Source organism: Antedon mediterranea, chromosome 9 (genome assembly GCF_964355755.1).
Source record: "Antedon mediterranea chromosome 9, ecAntMedi1.1, whole genome shotgun sequence".
NCBI classification, from domain to species: Eukaryota; Metazoa; Echinodermata; class Crinoidea; order Comatulida; family Antedonidae; genus Antedon; species Antedon mediterranea.
Genome location: NC_092678.1, coordinates 24,253,236 through 24,274,236, shown reverse-complemented (window position 1 = coordinate 24,274,236; position 21,001 = coordinate 24,253,236). Strand labels below are relative to the sequence as shown.

The 21,001-nt window shown below is 33.8% G+C and overlaps 2 protein-coding genes across 3 annotated transcripts in view; both read right to left on the bottom strand.

Moving 5' to 3' along the window:
* The window catches only part of LOC140058800 (copine-8-like), a 39,326-nt gene extending 30,444 nt beyond the window's left edge, over positions 1–8,882 (bottom strand). Inside the window, exons 1-4 of the mRNA XM_072104542.1 lie at positions 8,814–8,882; positions 3,551–3,582; positions 490–557; positions 114–356 (exon numbers count right to left, since the gene is read on the bottom strand). Of these exons, the coding sequence (XP_071960643.1) occupies positions 114–356; positions 490–557; positions 3,551–3,564 (325 nt within the window). The 5' untranslated portion in view covers positions 3,565–3,582; positions 8,814–8,882. The remainder of the gene's footprint in view (positions 1–113; positions 357–489; positions 558–3,550; positions 3,583–8,813) is intronic.
* Positions 8,883–10,644: 1,762 nt separating this feature from the next.
* On the bottom strand, positions 10,645–20,845 carry LOC140058701 (copine-8-like). Of its 2 annotated transcripts, none has more exons than XM_072104413.1 (17): positions 20,619–20,845; positions 20,075–20,115; positions 19,821–19,867; positions 19,040–19,143; positions 18,726–18,765; positions 18,522–18,598; positions 18,112–18,172; positions 17,786–17,892; positions 17,059–17,205; positions 16,712–16,787; positions 16,266–16,419; positions 15,671–15,852; positions 14,014–14,141; positions 13,437–13,539; positions 13,267–13,324; positions 12,069–12,142; positions 10,645–11,940 (listed from the first exon to the last, which is right to left on the bottom strand). In XM_072104413.1, exons 1-17 carry the CDS (start codon positions 20,693–20,695, stop codon positions 11,761–11,763), a joined length of 1,656 nt encoding a protein of 551 aa, XP_071960514.1. In that variant the 5' UTR covers positions 20,696–20,845; the 3' UTR covers positions 10,645–11,760. The 2 variants fall into 2 exon arrangements, with proteins under 2 accessions (XP_071960514.1, XP_071960515.1); XM_072104414.1 differs by having other exon boundaries at positions 17,786–17,889.
* Between the last annotated feature and the right edge of the window lie 156 nt (positions 20,846–21,001).

Genomic DNA, 21,001 nt, shown 5'->3' with positions numbered 1-21,001 from the left:
TAAAAAGAAGGAGACAGTGAATACAGCATGAAACAGCATGGAGGCCAGATCATAACCAGCCAAGGAGACAGATACCAAGATGAAAAATATGATTTAAAAAAAACAAGACACACCTGGGCTATTTCTGATTCGACTAGATGCCAAATATGCTCGTTTGGTCTTGTTTTTATTCTTTTGTATGGCACTTTTCTTTTTAGCAGGTTGCTGCTGACTAGTCACTTTAGCAGGTTGCTGCTGCTTAGTCACTTTAGCAGGTTGCTGCTGCCTAATCACCTTTAATTCAAAACTTGGCTGTATGGAACATGTTGATATTGATATATCAACTTCATGCAAGAAGTCTGCTCTGCATCGAACAGCTATAATAAATGTATACAATAGTTGTACTTGCCTTAACAATTGAAGAAATTCAAAGTAGATATAATATAGTGTATTCTCTTAAACACCATTAAAAATAAACTCATGAACTAAGCACAGATGTTCAATAAGTACCTGTACATCCAGCTATTCTTGAAGTAATTTGTTGATCTGAACTTCTTTCAGCCGTAGGTAGCACAACGCTTTAAAAACAAAAGACTATAAATGTCATTACTATCATTTTAGATAACAATTTTTATTGGTTTAGTTTGATTTTTATTTATTGAGATTTGCACGTTAAATAATTATTATGCCACATAATTATTACATAGCAGTTTTCTTGTTATCACATGAGCTAACTTTGTATCATAAGTCTAATACTAAGATTCTAATAAAAATGATGCGATGTTGTTTGGCTGGTGATGTCAGTAGTTCATGTGATGGCTGTGGAGATGTTGTTTGCAGCCTCATTTCTATTAGACAAATAACTCCAAATTTGTGGTTAACTCTTTTATTTATTTATATTTATTCTCCCAGATAGTGTATATATATGATGAGTTTGTGACAGACAGTGGCTGTGTGTGAACTAGTACACCGGGGTGACCCCCTACTTGTCTCGAAAGATGTACTAGGTTCTTTAAAGTGCACATGAGCCAGATGTGTACACTGGACCTATGGTTTATAGTCCTTATCCGAGAAGACTTGTTCTACGACCAGAACCATGGAGCGAGTGAGCCTTGAACGCTTGCCGATGTTATGGCTACGTAATTTATACGGTTCCACTATCTTAACCGCTCGGCCACGCACTCACTTTATCTACAGTAGATAACAACAAGGATTACAATTTAGGATTTAGAAATAAAGGATTTAGAACAAAAAATTTTGAGAAAATAGACAAAAAAAATGGATAAAGTAAAAACAATAAAGTATATATAATGCAGTTTATTATTTTTCACTGTATTGTTGCAATGCAATAATCATATTCTATGCACATGTTACATAGAAAAATAAATGAAGTAAAACAAAAACAGGGAATGAAATATAAACCAAAAAAAAATAAATTAGGCCTATGCACTTGTAAGTTGTTACGAAAAAAAAAATCTTCTAAAAACTAGAGAATCTTGGGCTAACCTAAACTACCTAACTAAATGCAATTTTAAAAGTTGGAAAGAATTTTGGAGGAATATTCTGATTTTGGTTGAGAGTCAAATATTTGGGAAATTTAATTTTGAAAGAGTTGACAGCAGCATAGCTGATGCAGGGAACAGAATGTTCAAGGGCACTACATATCTATATATAAACCACTGAACGGTACGTGCTCACATTTGACAAACTGATGTTTATTGATGGGCCGCACATGATAGGCTATGTCACACTAAAAAAGGCAAAAAATAGCAGTAATTTGATGACTCAACGGCCGTGTTACGTCAATGTATAAACTACGCAACCTCCTGTTTGTGTACTGCCATGGCCGGATCTACAAATACCATGCCAGGCCGTCAAAACACCAGTCTTTAGTCAACCGAATGATCGCGTCGTTGAAGTTAATTACACTTATTGTTTTAATAGAATGATTTTTGTAAATCACGGTTTGGCTCAGTGAGTAAATCACTGTGACCATGGATATCAATGTTTAGTACGTTCGAGTTCGAATCTGCGACATGCCTAAAGATATAAAAATACAAAATTAGACCACAATATAATTTACAAAACTAGCAAAAGAGATACGAAACCTCACCCATAACAAATTGCAAAATATAATAAACCATGAAATTAAAAAAAATGTAAATGAAAAAAAAAAACAAAAAAACACAAATAAAACGAATCCAAACGGGGTGTCATGTATAACAAAATCAATGGCCGTAAATTGTTCCGAATTGTATTATCGACAATAATTTATCAGGGGCCGGGAAGAGTGCACTTTTATTAAGACAGACAAACCGTGCGGAGTACGGTTTACTTCTAGACCACAATTTAATTACAAAAGTAGAAAGAAGGTAACCAATCTCCCATAAAAAATACAAAATATCAAAACCAGTGAAAATAATATGCAAATAAATATAATGAATGAACTTAACAATTCGTGTTTATGCAGCAATGTGTTTTTCATTTGATTTTTGTCCACTTTTTCATTTTATCTCAATGTATCGAGTAATTAATACATCACGAAAAACATCCAAAATAATATAGTTTGGCATTTTATACTTTTGTTAGTTTGCGGGCATCATTTAATTCACACAGCACAATTTTCTTTAGCGTCTTTTATTTTCGTAAAGGCGTTTGAACAGTCAAAGTAAAGTCTAAAGTTCCATATCCACTATTGCTTTCATTTTTTAGCCTACATAGTGAAGGGATAGTGTATAGAAAAATCAATGGCCGTAAATACAGTAGTTCCGAATTTTATTTGTGATACAATTTGTTTTTATTTTAATATAATTACTTAAGTACTTAAGTTAAAGTACTTAAGTACTTTTATCAGAGTGCGCTTTTATTAATACTTTCCCATGCCAAGTATAATAACAACCACATATTAAGGCAGAAAGGGACCGTGCGGGTTGATGTTAAAAAACAAGTACATATCCAAAAAGTATGAAGGTGGTTTTTACCCATTTAACACACAAACAAAAATTCATTATTTTGTATTTATACTTTATAAAAAGTTGAAATAAATATTTGGGTATTACATTTTATATCATGAAATGGTGCATTAACAAATGTCACAATGATTAGATTTTGAAGGCAGAATGATGCAAACTCACACAAGCAGAGAGGTAAGGTTATTGTTATAGAAAGTTCAGAACACTACACAGAAATCAATTTTAATACAAATGTAAGTGAAAATGTGGGAAAAATAGAGGGTTGCAATGAAAAATTACCTTTGAACATTTTGTTCTCAGAAATCTGGTAAATTGTAGAAAATGTTATTGGTCAATAGTCTTTAATTTAAAAGAATAGATCACGTAGTCCAGTATAACAGAAATATTGGATAAACCTTGATGCTATGTACATATTAGTCAACAAGAAGCTGATATTATCGTTATAACAATTCATGAGAAAATTATTCACTTAAATTTTCAATAAATACAGTATTTATTGTTTTCAGTTTACAGAAATGCCCAACAAGCAGATGTAAGGCAGTTTTCTTGACATAGAAGAACATTTCAAATAGAACTCACAGTATAGTATGTATACTTACTTTAACTCGGACATGGTTATTTTCTTGAAAATCTATAAAAAAAAACATGTAATATTTCAGTTGTGTCAAAGCATACATGTACAACAAAAGGCAAACCACATTGCGATGAAAAAAGCCCCAAGGTGTTGTAAATATGTTCGCCACATATTTAAAATATAATTCATTCAACAAGGCTGCAGATAAAATACATTTTATTAGCTAAAAATGGTCCCTGCACAAACCCTACTAGGTCTCTTCATTCATAAACTGGCATAACGTAGCAGTGCGGTGACGATGCAATATTTGCACTCTTGGCGCCGCCATTATTTTAGTTGTAGATAGGCTAACGTAAAATGTCAAATTAACTGTTGGCTAACATGAAATTAAATCACAATACAGTACCACATAAAAGTGTCTTAACTATTATCAATCACGATAGTTAGATATTTATTGCTAGCTAGTACGTACAACAGTGTTAAAAAGCAAATTTTTTTCACCACAACTTGACTGCACTGTGCCTCAAAACATAAACTGTGCCATGTGATTATCGGATACCAGCGTTGCCAGCGATAAAATTTAATTATGCCGTAGCCTGTCTCAAATAAATTGGGAGAAAATAATGCCAAATCCCCAAAAACAGCACCACCAACGGTTGCATGTCTAAAAAACGTCTGTAAAACCCCAACTGACACAAAATAGGGCCTAAAATTGTATCCCCATGTCATTCAAAATGTATATTTTTAGTTTTGTTTGTAATAACTAATACTAAAAATTCCCAATATCTGGGGTGCAAAAATGATAATTGCGAATGACACCAACACTAAAACACTTAAAATAGGAAATAAAATATATATTATTATTAAGTGTCTCCAGGACCTCAGCTCACAATGGTTGGGGCTGAGAAATTTTGAAAAATAGAGCTGCTCGATGGCACTTAAGTTGAAATAAAAATGTATAAGAGTCTCTAGGACCTCTGCCCACCATGGTCATTTTCCAATTTGGTGTAATTAATGTTTTACAACTTTGGCTACGGGTGCATTTGGGGTGGAGGGAGTCATTAAACTTAAACATTGAGGATAAATATGATGCTGTCTGGGGAGGTGCGAAAATTGTAAATGAGGAACTAACCCTCATGATCAACCCCCCTCCCCCTGGGCCTGACCTACTGTAAGACAATTTTGAAAAATAGAGTACACTGCAGCCCTCACCATAAGAGCTAAGAAAATTTAAAGAACTAGAGGGTTCGCTCGTGCACCCTCTAGTGGGTGTACCCGAATGGTTCTCGAAAACATGACCAACGCCGCTGGAAATTGAGGCTCGGGTGAAACCCATATGACTGACTCCTATAGTAACATTGAATCGCACCTAAATTTGATTCAGTGATTAATAAATAGCATAAATAATTAATTTAATTACTAAAACAAATTGTATTTCACGTAAAGTAAAGACCTTTATAATTGATTAGTTGAATATCTAAAACAATAAATTGTAGTCCATGATTCAGTTGAATCACTAAATAACATTGTAGTTCACGTAAAAGTTAAAAAAAGCCTTCAACAATAGTTAAATTACTATAACAAATTGTAGTTCACGTAAAGTAAATGCCTTTAATCAATATAATTGATTAGTTGATTAGTTATATTTAGTCGACTAAAAATCAAAAAGTCAATGTTGTCCCTGGGTGGAATAACCGAGTAGCTGGATTTCATAAACATGCCCGGGAAGCATTTTTGAAGTGGCGTGGGTTGGGTAAACCCAGATATGGCCACATCTATGAACACATGAAAATCACTAGATCTAATTTTAAAAATGCCCTCAGAAAGTGTAAATCCAACGAAGAAATGCTAAGGGCGGACTCGATGGCCAAGTCTTTTGACGATAAGGACTATAATAGTTTCTGGGGTAAGGTTAAGAAATCCAGCTACGCCAATTCCCAGTCTAACATTATTGGTAGTGCTAAGGGGGAAAAATGACATTTGTGACCTATGGCGTCAACATTTCTCCGATTTATTTAATAGTATTGACTCATCTGAGCATAAGACTGTTGTTAATGAAACTCTTGAAGACTGTACAGACGGTGAAATTGATGTTTCACCTCATCATATTAAGATATTAATTGATAAATTGCCCAATGCTAAAGCAGCGGGATATGATGGTCTATGCAATGAGCATTTCAAATTCGCTTCTGAGCGACTTAGTATTATTTTAAGTGTATGTTTTAAGGCTATGTTTGTTCACGGGTTTGTTCCAAGTAATCTCACAAAAGTCACGCTTGTGCCGGTAATTAAATCTAAATCAGGGAATATCACTGATAAAGGGAATTATCGGCCAATAGCTTTGGCGTGTGTAGCTTCTAAACTTCTAGAGTCTGTAATGATACAACATTGTGGTAATTCACTGGACTCCCATGACAACCAGTTTGCCTTCAAATCTGGTCACTCAACCGAATTGTGTATATTTGCTCTTAAACAGATTATCAAGCATTACAACAATCATGGTAGCCCAGTTTATTGCTGCTGTTTCTTGGACGCTAGCAAAGCCTTTGATAAAGTGAACCACTGGACACTTTTCAAGACCCTAATTGATAGAGGTACCCCTTCACCTGTAGTTAAGATACTGAGGTCATGGTATAGGAATCAGGAATTTGTTGTCAGGTGGGGAAGTTCCGTTTCCGATTCTTTCACTGTTCGTAATGGGGTTCGCCAGGGAGGCGTTATGTCCCCTCTACTTTACAATGTGTACACTGATCCGTTAACTGTTGAACTGACTATAGTCAAAAGAAGGTTGTGAAATTAACAGTCTTAAACTGAATTGCCTAAGCTTTGCCGATGACTTGGTCCTTTTGGCTCCGTCAGTGACTGACTTACAAAGCCTAATTGGACTCTGTGAAGGTTTTGCTAGTGACCATGATATTACTTTTAATGAAACCAAATCCAAATGCTTGCTATTTTGCCCGAAAGTCCGCAACCTCAAAGGTGTTCCACATATTACCTTAAATGGGGCACCTCTAATCGTTGATAATTCAATAACCTATCTTGGTCATGTGATCAGTAATAACCTGAGTGATGAAGGTGACATCAAACGTCAATATCGATCTGCATTAGGGCCAACTCTCTAAATAGAAAGTTTGGAAAATGTTCAACTAAGACTAAATGTTATCTATTTAAGAGTTACTGTGTCAGCATGTACTGTTCAACCTTATGGTGTAGATATAATAAGAGCACTCTGAGATCACTGAAAGTATGTTATAACAATGCCTTACGTCTGCTGCAGAAGCAGCCTAGACATTGTAGTGCAAGCATGATGTTTGTCTTAAATGACGTCCCATCCTTTGATGAGTTCATTAGAAAATCTGTTTTTAGTTTTAAAAATCGTGTGAACGCAAGGTAGTAATTCCTTGATCATGGCCATTAATCGCCACGTTCTTAATGTGTCAAGAATGCACATACAATGGAATGCTTTGTTGCATTGACTTTATTTATTTACATATCTTTGTTTTTGTTCTATGAGCTGTTAGATTAAGATTTTTATTTTTCTCTCTTTTGCTATGGATTTTATATTATGTCACCATGATATTCCGAAATAAAAAGATAAATGAATGAAAATTATATCTATAACAAATTAATATTGCATTTAGTAGTTCACGATCAATTGAATCACTAAAATCACATTTTAGTTTACGTAAAAGTAAAGGCCTTCAATAATTAAATAAATTACTAATTAATTGTTACTAACTAAAATCAAATTGTAATTAGGACGTAAAGTAAAAGCCTGTCAGTGTCATTTCAGCCTCCCTATTTCATAATTCAAATTATATCAAGAGTTATTCATTTTGCCATGTATTTGTATTTTCTAGACTTATCGACGAATAAAAAACATTGAATGTCGCCACAAACTGTCATTTTGCGGGAAGTCACGGGACACGGAAGCCAGTTGAACAGCGCGAGTGTGTGAAAATTACCTTGTGATATCCACACATTTCGAAAGGAAATGCTAAAATTTGTTTGAACAATAGCGTAGTACTGAACACTAATGTTATCACTCTACGTTTCGTGGTACATCTGAGATAGATCAGGTAGGTAGCCAAGGCAGAGATTTTCCATTGTATTTGCCTATGTCAGAATTAACTATAATTTATATATAGATGTTTGATAGAATGACCATACTTTAAAATAATTAATAGACATGTCAATTGTCAGATCTTTTGAGCCTGTCAAAATTGAATGCTCAGAAGAAACTGACTGCCTACTACTATTACTAAGTACCGTACCCAGGGCCTAGCAGGAACTGTGGCTAAGGATAATTCCATTAGAAAACCAGCACTGTGTCACCACACGCTGTAAAAATCAATAGACTACACAGTAAAGATGATCGACCTAATCAATCATTGCGCAGTGATACAATAATACAATAATTTTCCTGATCCCAGATCCTGGTCTGGTAGAAGAGGCAGAGACGTAGTGACCTCGACTGACATGCCACCATCCTGGTGCATCAATCAGTCCAGGTCTGCAAAAATATTTATTATAGCCCATTCTACACTATATTTGTGTGTGTAGCATCGCCTGATAGGTGTTAATTTACTAGGCCTATCAGGTTAAAAATAAAACTTAATAAAAGCCATGCATACTATTTGGTCAGTAAAGATGATCGACCTAATCAATCATTGCGCAGTGACAATTTTATTGCAGGAAAAAATTTAAAATACAATAATTTTCCTGATCCCAGATCCTGGTCTGATAGAAAATGCAGAGACGTTGTGACCTCGACTGACATGCCACCATCCTGGTGCATCAATCAGTCTAGGCCTGCAAAAATATTTATTATAGCCCAGGGCCAGGCTACACTATATTTGTGTGTGTGTAGCATAGCCTGATAGGTGTTAATTTACTAGGCCTAGGCCCTAACTAGGCCTATCAGGTTAAAAATAAAACTTAATAAAAACCATGTAGGCCTAGGCCTATACTATTTGATATTAATAATTTATAAATATACTTACTAGGGCCTAGCTAGGATAGCCTGGATCTGGTAGCTACGATACGAGTACTAGCCTACTACTAGCCTAGGCCTAAGTCTTTAGGCTAGGCCTACTAGCCTAGCTAGGCCTAGACTACTAGGGCCCTCTAGCTAGCTAGGTAGGGGCCCAGGAGTAGGGGCAGGGTTCTAAGAGTCGTGCTTTTTAAAGTAATAATTGAATGATTTACCAAAACAATTAACATGCATATCTAATGATATTAATGATTGCTGTATTCTCTAACTTACAGTAGTATATGTTTTTACGTACTTTCTAGGCTAGGCCTCCTATCTAGGCTAGTCTTTTCCTTTAAAAACAATCACCGCTCTCTCCTCACACGACGCACCAAATGACTTCCCGCGCGAAATAGTAGCACTGTAATTTATGCAATTGCAGAGTCACCAATCACAGGAGAGTTGAATATTAATTGTCCAATCACCGAAGTCGAGTTATCAGTAAGTAAATGATACTAAAAATAACCAACACGGTCATGAACCACTGAACAATTTCCATTCAATTCAAAATATTATTTATAAATATTATTAATTTTTAAAAAAAATAATGACAATAATATAAATAATATGAATAATAATTTAGAAACTAGATTTAAACTTGTCACTTTGACAAATTAGTTATCTGCACAACAACACCATGTGGACGTACACTAGAAAATGCACTATGACCAGTTGTTGGTGCTAAATTCTGTCTAGTTTGTACCAATATAGTATATACAGTATAATACTGTATACATACTATACATACAGTGTAGTGTAGTTGAAATTACTGGACCCACTTTTAATCAAATTTTTAACATGATGATGTCATCAAAATCAAACAACAATTGAAGATAACAATTTCAGAAGATATTTGTTTTAGCAACAACATATTAAAATTTTGAAAAAATCCTAATACATAGTGGAGATGCGCGCTGTTTTAAATGTGATGAACTATGACGCAAAATCTGAAAATTCGACCTTTAATGTTATGGAATGGCCATATAATATTTAATAGTCCATTCTTATATAGCGCATATAAGCAAGCTCTCAATGCGCTGAACATTATTACCCCAGTCATTTTTTTGGATCAAACACACAAGTAAAAACATACTCCCAGAATGCAGCTAGTAATCATGAGCGCAAAGTTGTTTCTTGATCTAACCAGGTACATATTTTATACACCTGGGTGGAGAGAGGCAAACGTAAGTAAAGTAGATCTTCCCTAAGGATACAAGCAATTACGCGGCGAGAGTTGGATTCGAACCTCGATATGATGTTGTCACAACATCCAATTGGCAAAATGTTTACAGAAAACGTGTTAATCATGAGTATCACTTTTTATTTTGACATATTGAAATTTACTGTAAAGATGAAAATGAGATTTTTTTGATGTGATGATGTCATACAAATTAAAATAGTTGTAACTCATGCAAAAGATAATTAATTAACCTAGAAAAGTTTTTAAACTGGGGGAAAATAGAATACGAATAAGCAAGATGCGTTCTATTAAATGCGATGATTAAATGAGACAAAAATTCATAATTTTTTATTTGAATGGCCATATGATGACGTCAGACAACTTATCAAGCAACAAAATTACATGAATTCATATCTACAACTCATTAGCTTTCAAAATAAGTTGAAAAAATGGTTGGTCAACGGTCTTCCTGAAGCGCTATAATATATTTAAAATAGGCATATTTTTTCATAAATGTGCATTAAATAGCAATTTTTAAGCATAATTTTTTTAGTTTTTAAACTTTAACATGCACGTGCGTCATCATTCTGCAAGTCAAATTCATAAAAATGAATGAAATTTATCATAGAAGGTATGAAGAACAAAAATCTATTGCAAAAACTGTCTTTCTATGCTATGTACGAGCTGTACGCAAGTGTGCGTGTGCGCAATGCAAAACAAATTGAAAATTTTCGTAATGTACAAAATTGTCCTGAAATGTATAGAAATTAATTTTGTGCAATTTAAAACTTTAAATGTGCGTGCATGTGTAACTTTGTTTGGAAAACACCATTTTTACTCCACAGAAAGTTGACCCTTCATATGAATTAAATTTTCACCAAGTATTAATGCAAAATGACTTTTAATCTATGATCAATCAATTTTATTCATAAAATTGCGCCCAAGTCACGTTGCGCAACTTTGATGTCATTTAAAAACAGGAGGTGCACAACTTCACATAAATGTTGACAAAGTTACAAAATGTTATGTTTACACGTTTTAGAGGTGCAGATAACTAAAAAAGAAAAATATTGTTAAAATTATACACAATTGTCATTCAAAAAATGTTTTATTGAAATTGTCATCTAATAAAGATGTGAAAGATTGCCTGTTTATGGCAGACATTTGAATAAATAAAAACAAATAACACTAAAAAAATAAAATATTTTCAAATTTTTCTGCAGTTTATAATATTATACTGTAGTTATTTTTTATTTCTTTCTATATATTGCAACACATGTACATGTGTAGATTATAAAATCAATCTAAAACTTGAATGCATTACACACATTTTTCTTGTTTGACTTACTGTTTTTGGCCAAAGAGAAATTATACTATAAAGTACTTTGCACCCCTTATATTTATACAGTAAAAAAAATATGTACAAAAGAACAAATCATTCTAAAAATGTACTGTATTACACTCATCTTGTTCGGCTGTTTTTTGTAAAAAAAAGAAAGTTATTGTACAGTAATAATTAAAAAGTAACTTACTACTATAATTAAAAGTACTTTACAACCCTGATATTTACATTAAAAATGTACATTAGATCAATTATAGTAAAAATGTACTGTATTCCACTTAACTTGTTCGGCTGTTACTGTTTTTTATAAAAAGAAAATTATTCTAATAATGAAAAAAAATCTTTACTACATTATGTAACCCTGATTATTTCCTGAATCCAAATAGTTTTAAAATTACCACGAACCTAAAAAATGTATAAAAATAGATAAATATTCTACATTGCAAGCTCACATAAAGCTTGTTGATTGAATAAACAAAACACTGTCTTCCCTCCACCCCAGTTTATACAACATATTCAAGTTACCAGGTGGTATTTCTTCCAAGGCTTATTTTGTAAAATTATAGTACATTTGATTCTCTCTCTGGTAGATCCCTGAACAGGTTAGTGGTTATAATGGTATTCATTCGAACCTAAGAGTACACACACACATAACACACACATTACGTTCCAGGAACATTTTTAAGCTCGACCGACTGCTGAATAGGGAGGGGGCGCTGTACCAGGTTTAATATGATGCAGCTTCATCCAAGTCACCAGTTGGTCTGGTATTTCTTCTAACACTTCTTTCGCAAGCTGCGCTTGAATTGCACCCATGTCTCGGTTCCCGGATCGGTGAACTATCTCACTAAAAGGCACAAACTGAAATTTAATAAAATATGATACTGTATTATAAAAGGTTAAATATTGAAAAAAATTATTTTTATATAATACTAATAATCTGAAAATTTTAGTGAATAGAATATTATTGTGACCTCAGCATCACTAACCTGAACAATATCGTGATCAGCTACTTTGTCTCCGTGCCTCAATAAATTGTCATCAGAATCAAGATGTTCCATGGCTAAAGTGAATGAACAAACTATAAATTGTCTAGGACAAAAACATTTATACCAAACTTATTGTATTGATATTTTTCCAGCGTTACCTATCATGTTTATGTTTGATGTTTTAGTGTACTTTTTATACAGTATTTATGTAAATGCAATACTTTCAGCTTCTGCTGCTTTTTGTATATACCATATTGTTCCTAATAAACGCCCCCCTTCATTTTTTTGTTCATTTTCTAATTAACACACCTTAGTGCCCAATCTATATAAACAGAGGATTCTCACGTTTAGAATTGGTTTTCAGCCCGTAAAGTCACATTTTTCAGCTACTGTGATAACGATGTACGCTAACAGCGTGACAAACATGTAGGCCTACACCGGGCGCGTAGGGTAATTCGCGCATGTTGGACACTGGACGTTTTTTTTTTTAATTCGCGGCAACAAACATCGCTGGTCTTTAAAAACCAGGAAAACAACGGGGATCAGACAATTGTATGTTTATTCACACAACACGGAATGGATACAATGCGTCTGGTTCATGAAGACCTTTCTATAATATAATATATTCAAGTTGTTAGAACTTTTCATCAAGTTGAGGGCGGATGTCAATAACCTACGATAAACACGCTGTTTCTGTTGTGAAGGACAACGAAGAACGCTGCATCGTCGGCCATTTGCCACAAGAGCAATCCAAGATTTTTAATTTTTTTTTTAAACATAAAGGCGAAGTAAAAATTAAAGCTAAACGCAGGCACAGTAGCATAGCAGGGGGTTTGGAGGTACCCTATGAATATATTTGTTGCACACCCAAAAAAACATTGATTGACCGTCTGAAGCAACTTGTTTAGGGTAGGCTAGGTAGGCCTCATATAGGCCTAGGCCTAGGCTAGGTAGGCCTCATATAGGCCTAGCCTAGGCCCTATTTATGATTTTTACATTTCACCTCTAACAAACGCCCGCCCTTTTTAAAAAATGCAACGCCCCGGGGGCGTTTATTAGGAACAATACGGTATATGTTTTTTTTTATACCGAAAAATAAAATAAAATTAAACCAACACAAGAAAAATTATTAAGAAACTTATCAAATCTCATTGTCATTTTGAGAAACACAAAAGTAGGGTAAAAATACTTCACATACCTGAAAAATCAGCGTTACCAACTCCAACAATGATGATGGCCATTGGGAGTTTGCTAGCCTACAAATAAAAAAAATAAAAAATTTGACTACATGCATGAAATGTTTTGAACGTGTACAATAGACAGGTTACTATAATAGGCCTTACTCATATTCTTACTGTATGTACTTACATTGATAACAGCAACTTTGGTAAAATCCATATCTGATATGATTCCGTCCGTTATTATTAATAAAACAAAGAAGTTTGAGCCGTTCATAAACGCTTGTGCGTCTCTAAATAGAAAAATAATGAGCAAAGGGATAAATAGTTAGACTTAGAAAAGGAAACAACTTAAAATATGCAATCATATAAACACTTGTAACACACAGTCATTTACAGAAATAATTCTTGAGTATGTAATATATTTTAGAGAAGTGTATCTCAACAACAGAATTCCATCTTGGCCGTGGTGATTCATATTCATATACTTTAAAAAAAATCAAAAACTAGAAAGGTAGAATTGAAAGCCAATTTACAGAGATGAGCGGTAACAGTAAACAGAAAACTGTGTAGCTTGTCTCACGTAGAATATGTATTATTTCTGAGAGGAAACCATCTGTCCGCTCCGTGTTTTGTGTAAATGGTAATAAGGAATAACATGGATTCTATATTTTAATTACCGTTACCCCTCGTCTGTGTGAATTGGCCTTTAGCCATCTTAACATTATATTTAATTGCCCTTTATGATTCACAATTTAGTTTCTTACCTTGCTACCCTGTTTATGATTGGTGCAAAGTTTGTTGGTCCGTGTAACTGAATTTGAGGCAAACAATTCCTATAAGCACCAATGATGCCGTCCACATTAGACACAAATGGATTCTGGTAATTGAAATTCTAAAAAAAAAAGAAGAAAACATTCATTAAAAAAAATGAAGAATGAAGTAAAAGAATTAAATGAAGATGATTACTTGATGATACATCAATTAAACAAGCAAAGAAGGAAACTAACAAGAAAGTAAAAAGACCACCAAGAAAACTGGATAAAACAAATAAAAGAAGATTTAAAAGGAAAAAATCTAGACTTTAGCACAATAACAAACCATCCTGCCAAAAACAGAAAAATATGGAAACAAATCGTGGAAAGCATAATGTCTGAATGACGGAAAATATTTCAAGAGCAAGGGAGACTTTATCCTCTTAAATACTCTACTATGAAGTGAGGAGTGACAGCGTAAATAATAATAATATTTATTCAGCAAAAGCTCTTAAAAAGTATGATTTACATTTCATCTTGCCAGGAACAAGTAATAGGCATGAGCCCAAACAGAAAAACTGCTCTTACTCCAGCAAGTAACAGGCATGAGCCCAAACAGAAAACTGCTCTTACTCCAGCAAGTAATAGGCATGAGCCCAAACAGAAAACTGCTCTTACTCCAGCAAGTAATAGGCATGAGCCCAAACAGAAAACTGCTCTTACTCCATCAAGTAATAGGCATGAGCCCAAACAGAAAACTGCTCTTACTCCAGCAAGTAATAGGCATGAGCCCAAACAGAAAACTGCTCTTACTCCAGCAAGTAATAGGCATGAGCCCAAACAGAAAACTGCTCTTACTCCAGCAAGTAATAGGCATGAGCCCAAACAGAAAACTGCTCTTACTCCAGCAAGTAATAGGCATGAGCCCAAACAGAAAACTGCTCTTACTCCAGCAAGTAATAGGCATGAGCCCAAACAGAAAACTGCTCTTACTCCAGCAAGTAATAGGCATGAGCCCAAACAGAAAACTGCTCTTACTCCAGCAAGTAATAGGCATGAGCCCAAACAGAAAACTGCTCTTACTCCAGCAAGTAATAGGCATGAGCCCAAACAGAAAACTGCTCTTACTCCAGCAAGTAATAATAGGCATGAGCCCAAACAGAAAACTGCTCTTACTCTAGCAAGTAATAGGCATGAGCCCAAACAGAAAACTGCTCTTACTCCAGCAAGTAATAGGCATGAGCCCAAACAGAAAACTGTTCTTACTCCAGCAAGTAATAGGCATGAGCCCAAACAGAAAACTGCTCTTACTCCAGCAAGTAATAGGCATGAGCCCGAACACAAAACTGCTCTTACTCCAGCAAGTAATAGGCATGAGCCCAAACAGAAAACTGCTCTTACTCCAGCAAGTAATAGGCATGAGCTCAAACAGAAAACTGCTCTTACTCCAGCAAGTAATAGGCATGAGCCCAAACAGAAAACTGCTCTTACTCCAGCAAGTAATAGGCATGAGCCCAAACAGAAAACTGCTCTTACTCCAGGAAGTAATAGGCATGAGCCCAAACAGAAAACTGCTCTTACTCCAGCATTACTTATAAAATACAAAAATAACAAAACTAAGTAAGTAGTACAAATTAATTAATAATGTACTTATGGTTTTGTTTCTTACCACAGGAAAGTCATGTGATATCGCTCCGTTGGGAGGAAGCTTAGCTCCGAATCCAAACACTGGGAATAGCTTATCTGTGTCGTATTCCTGGATAATAGTTCCGACTGATTGAATAGCTTGTTCGTACTGGTTTGGCATGTGTGGGTTTATGTGATGTAATGATTGCGGACTGTGTGGAGCACCTGCAGAAATAGAGAAGCATAAATCACTTGAAGGCACCTGTTCAAACAATCCATGTTTGAGGTTGATGGGTGCTTTTTATTTCTGTCTTGCTAGCCTATTTGGTGTATGCATAGACACAGCAACACAGACTTTAATGTGAGATTTCCATACCAACCACATCAACTGGATTTAGCACAAGCATTTGGTACTATGTTTAGCAATAATTTGACTTTTAAAACTACTAGTAACAAATTGACATATTAACAATTTTAGTTGGATTGGCCTTGATCTAAACAGGTTGATATGATAATAATAATAACAGGATTTTTATAGCACACATACCACTCAAGAGTGCTCAAGGTGCATTAATCAACCTTGGAACTTATTGTTAATAAGATACCAGTAACAATAAGGTAGAATTATATAGACATACCATTGGAAGCAGTGAAGTCTATAGCCACCACAAAACTAAGTTCCGTTCCACCATGAATGAAATCCAAAAATGAATACATTTTTTGTACACGACAGCTCATCAGTGAAATTGTACCGTACGTCTTCCCCTTCTTTTTACTCTTCTCTTTTGTTAGCTAGAAAAAAAATATCCAGAAATAAATAAAAAATATCCTCTAGAATATTTATTTTTCAAGATGGGTTACAAAAAGGCAAGGGTGACAAATGTAAGTAAAGTAGGAGAAATGAAATATAAATGTACATAAACATTAAGCTCTGTCTACACTATCAAACAAGTTTGACAAAAAACTGTGATGTGTCCAAATATGGTAGTGATATGACATCATCATGTCCATATATGCATCACTTTTTTTGTCACATAAAGTTTGGTAGTATAGACAGAGCTTTAGCTTATCAAAGTATTCATACCGTATATACATTATCTCTTTGACTTCCTTCAACAAATCGTCGCATGTTTGTTGTAAATTCACCAATTAAATCAATACTGTAAAAGATATTTAAAATTACATAATTAAATTAATAACTAAATGAACTGACAGAAAAGGAGATGACCAAATATTACATCCTTTACAAAAGTAGCATACACTGTTTTTTTCTTTTGTTGTAGTAATTAATGTACACATTCTTCCTTATATCCTTATTATATTGCATAGCAAACTCTGGAGTTTTACACAGTGTATGGTGTGCATGTGTAAATTCCTGAATTTTGTTAGGCAATGTAAGAGGCGTATTATATGCAAACCTCTTTTTCTTACCTGCCATCTCTGTTCCAATCACAACATTCAACTTTGATTGTCCTATCCAGATCGCCATTACACAAAGTTCTCAAAGGAACTTTAAAAGGTTTCCAGGTGGGATTCAGTGTGTTCTTTAGTACATCTGTTCTATACGCCACTGTGAAACTGAAAACAAATAGTTTAGTTATTAATAGGAAGTTTTATCTAAAGCTCTGTCTACACTATCAAACATTATGTGACAAAAAATATGATATGCCCATATATGGACAAGATGATGTCATATCACTAATATATCTGGGCATATTCAACTTAACATTTATTTCTTCCTTCAAGAAAATGAGGTAAACATAATAAATTCCATTAATATATATAACGAGTCTATTGATGATAAAAAAGTATACAGTTATCAATAAAAGGAAGTAGGCAGTGCCCAAGAAGATAGAAATCTTGTGGCGGGCCAGCCTATTTACAAACACAGGTAATACAGGCTACCATATTTGGGCATTTCACTATTATATCTGTGCATATCACTACCATATTTGGGCACATCACACTTTTTTTGTCAAACTAGTTTGATAGTGTAGACAGATCTTTAAAAAAAAGTACTGTATTTTTATCAAAAAAGTGTGCTCTAAATGTTTAAAAAAATAATGTGTCAAACAGGGAAGTTGTATTGTTTTATTTTGTTGTAATGCATATTAAAGCTGCATATATTTGAATCATTGTTCTCCATTAATATATTTACCTCATATTTTCATTACATCTATAGAATGTAAGGTATGGATCTGATTTGCCAAACAAGTCTTTCTTTGCTAATTTAAAACCCTGAAATTGCATCACTGCTTCATCCTGCTAGAAGATATATAAAATGTACTAAATATTTGGAATATAAATAAAATATATTAAAAAAATAAACGAGAAAAAACAATTATTGTATGCAAGTAGTGGAGATTAGTATCATCACCATATAAGTAAAAATGACAACTATATAAGGTGATGTGATCACCATATTAGGTAATATAAACACCATATTAGGTTATGTAATCACCATTGTATAGAAGTTTAACATACCTTACAAGAGCTTAATTCCTCATAAGTGATAATAATGGTTCCATATTTTTTCTGTTGTTTTCTGCAAGAATAATAAACAAAAATGATTAAAAACAATATATACAATGTTGACATATACATTCTGCTATTCATATATAGTATGCTGTTTTTCAACAGTCTGTTGTGAACACTATTAGCATTTTTCAAAGCACGCTTGTTGAGTTTGTACCCTCTTTTTGTTCATAATCGGTGTACCATGTCCCACATAACTGGCTCAGCCTATATATTGTGCCAATTCTGCAGTACATTTCATTTCGAAACCTGAGCTGCACTGATGATATCTAATAAGATCGAAATAGTACAGTCTGCAGATTTAATATATATATTATATAACAATACAAGATAAGTCATGTGCTAGAATCAATTTATACCTTAAATCCTGCACTAGCTTTCCACCTTGAGATCCAACAATCTGTCCCAGGGTGCATTGTGCTGAACCAATAAAATCCTATAAGAAAAATGGTATCACCTATGATATATAGAGAAACATGCAATATGACCTGCGAACAAACACAGAGCCAGGCTACATGATAACTATTTTGAAAATTTACAAAAAAAAAGGAAATTTAACTTACATGACTCGATAGATTTCTGCTCTTTGAATCAGAGTCATAACTAAAATAAGAAATTCAAATAAAAAATTAACTCTGTTAACTTCATCAATATGCTAACACTCAAGAGGTTTATTAATATTTTGCTTCAATGAATAAGTAACTAACTATTTTAGTTACATAAATACACATATTTTCAAAGTATAAACTTTGACACTTTTAATCAGAAAGATGCACTTTTAAATCTGGGCGGAGGAAGTCCCCAATTTGCTAATATTGAATGCTCTCCAAGTGCGTGGTGAGACAGGAAATCGGTCTAAATTATTTATTCCACTTACACATCAAATCTTAAAGGTTGGTGTTGCTCAAAGAAATAATCAACAACAAATTTATGAGCAAAATCTGGATTCAAGTTGTTGTCAATCGTCTCTGTACGTCCATTCTAAAAATATAATTAAATTATTATTACAATTTTTTACTGCACATTTTCTTTCCAATGTCAGTAATTTCAAAACAATTTAGGTTTCAGTTTTATTTATTCATAGGAATCACTTTTATATCGGTGGCAGTACACATTATCAGTAAATGGTGCATCCATTTTACAGACAAAATACAAATAACATAAGCTACAAAGTTCTAAATACTAACACATACATCAAAACAAAATGTATACTAATTAATTAATTAGATCTGTATGAAAATACATAATACGTAAACTGTATGTACAATATATATAACTTACAAAAATAAAAACAGAACAACAAAAATATATAATAAATAAATATAAATAAATAAAACTTACAGATACATCCTCATAGAGATATCTGTAGCTTGTTTACTTTATTTATTATTTGAGGTACTTAATCACTACAGAATTCAGTATATTAGCCATTTTTCACCTGAGCAAATTACACAAACAAATGTGCCATTCCTGGATTTAGAATTTAAATCAAATAGAGCTTGTCAAAAATAGAATATATGAAATAAGTATGTGAAATGGCAGGTTATGGTTTGAAAACACAGAGCATTGTACTACTGTACACTCAGCTAAACCTCAGCTAAACAACTGGTTTTAATTGGAGGAAATCCAAAATATTATATATACTTTGAAATACTTACTTCTTCAAATTGACCTGTTCGAGGATTTACAGTGTAAAGAACACAAACTGAAAAAATAAATAAATATCAAAACCGTTATGCTTTTGCTATTCTATATAACACTATAATTTTGTATACAAATTCACCTTTTTCCTGGTGTATAGTTCCAATACAGACTCAGCCAACTAGAACATTCTTTGAACAGTCTCTTTTATCAAGGCTTACTGACTGTATATAAATTGACAATTTCGTGTCATCCAATATGTAATACTTACAAGGGTCAGATTTTGAAAACACATCCATGTCTCGAAGATTTCTAGAATAAAAAAAAAAATCAGAATTATCATCAAAAAAATAAAAAGCATTAAATAAAAATTGACACGGATGCAAAACATGCATTAACGATGACATATATTTGAATTGGCTCTCACCTCCTCCTACCTCCATCTAGGTCATATCATACATCTCTCCAACATCCCCCCCCCCCCCCACCACTTTTCCTCCCAACTCCCAATACCGGAGAGTTGACTGTACAGTAGTAGAAGAGACTTCAGTTCAGGATCTTTATATTTTAGTTACCATCCATGCCAAGTAAAAATTAAATCTGGGTGCGATTTTGTTTTCAAATTGTGAAATATTTTTCAGTTTATTACTTACAAAATAACAAATAAAGCTTTTGTCATTAGGACATCTGTTATGAACAAATTCAAAGCTAGTCTAGGCCTACATGACATGACTTTTAGGCTAGGCGTAAGCATGACAATTCATTGTTTTGATATGGTCTTGACCCCGCCCCGCGCCGCGCGATTGATGACTTACCTGCAACATACTGTCAGCTCAACTTTGCTCACGGGATTAGCTGTCGCAGAGCCAGGTTGAAACCCTCCTGTACTCATTATTGTAGTCTTTTCACTTCAAATAGTAAACACAAAATGTTTTTATGTTCTGTTGCAATCACTTTCCTCTAAAAATACACATTATATTTCACTCATGACACATAATTCCCAAACACATTCCAGGATCTCAAAAACACAACAACACAACTGCGCATGTGTACGTTTGTGAGAAGAAAGACACGCCCACTTTAACTTGATATGACGTCAAATTAGATGAAATCGGTGACCAGAAAGGGGCGGAGTCAAAAACAACATTTACTGTACTACAGTAGTTTGTACTGTATAAGCATGATAGATCCATGGTAC

Excerpts from the sequence above, each read along its gene's own strand:
- LOC140058701 (XM_072104413.1), bottom strand. The coding sequence starts at position 20,695 with ATGAGTACAGGAGGGTTTCAACCTGGCTCTGCGACAGCTAATCCCGTG. Across the intron at positions 17,893-18,111 it reads AGGAATTAAGCTCTTGTAAG|CAGGATGAAGCAGTGATGCA; the intron begins GTATGTTAAACT and ends TATATCTTCTAG. Across the intron at positions 14,142-15,670 it reads TATCACATGACTTTCCTGTG|AATTTCAATTACCAGAATCC; the intron begins GTAAGAAACAAA and ends TTTTTTTTTTAG.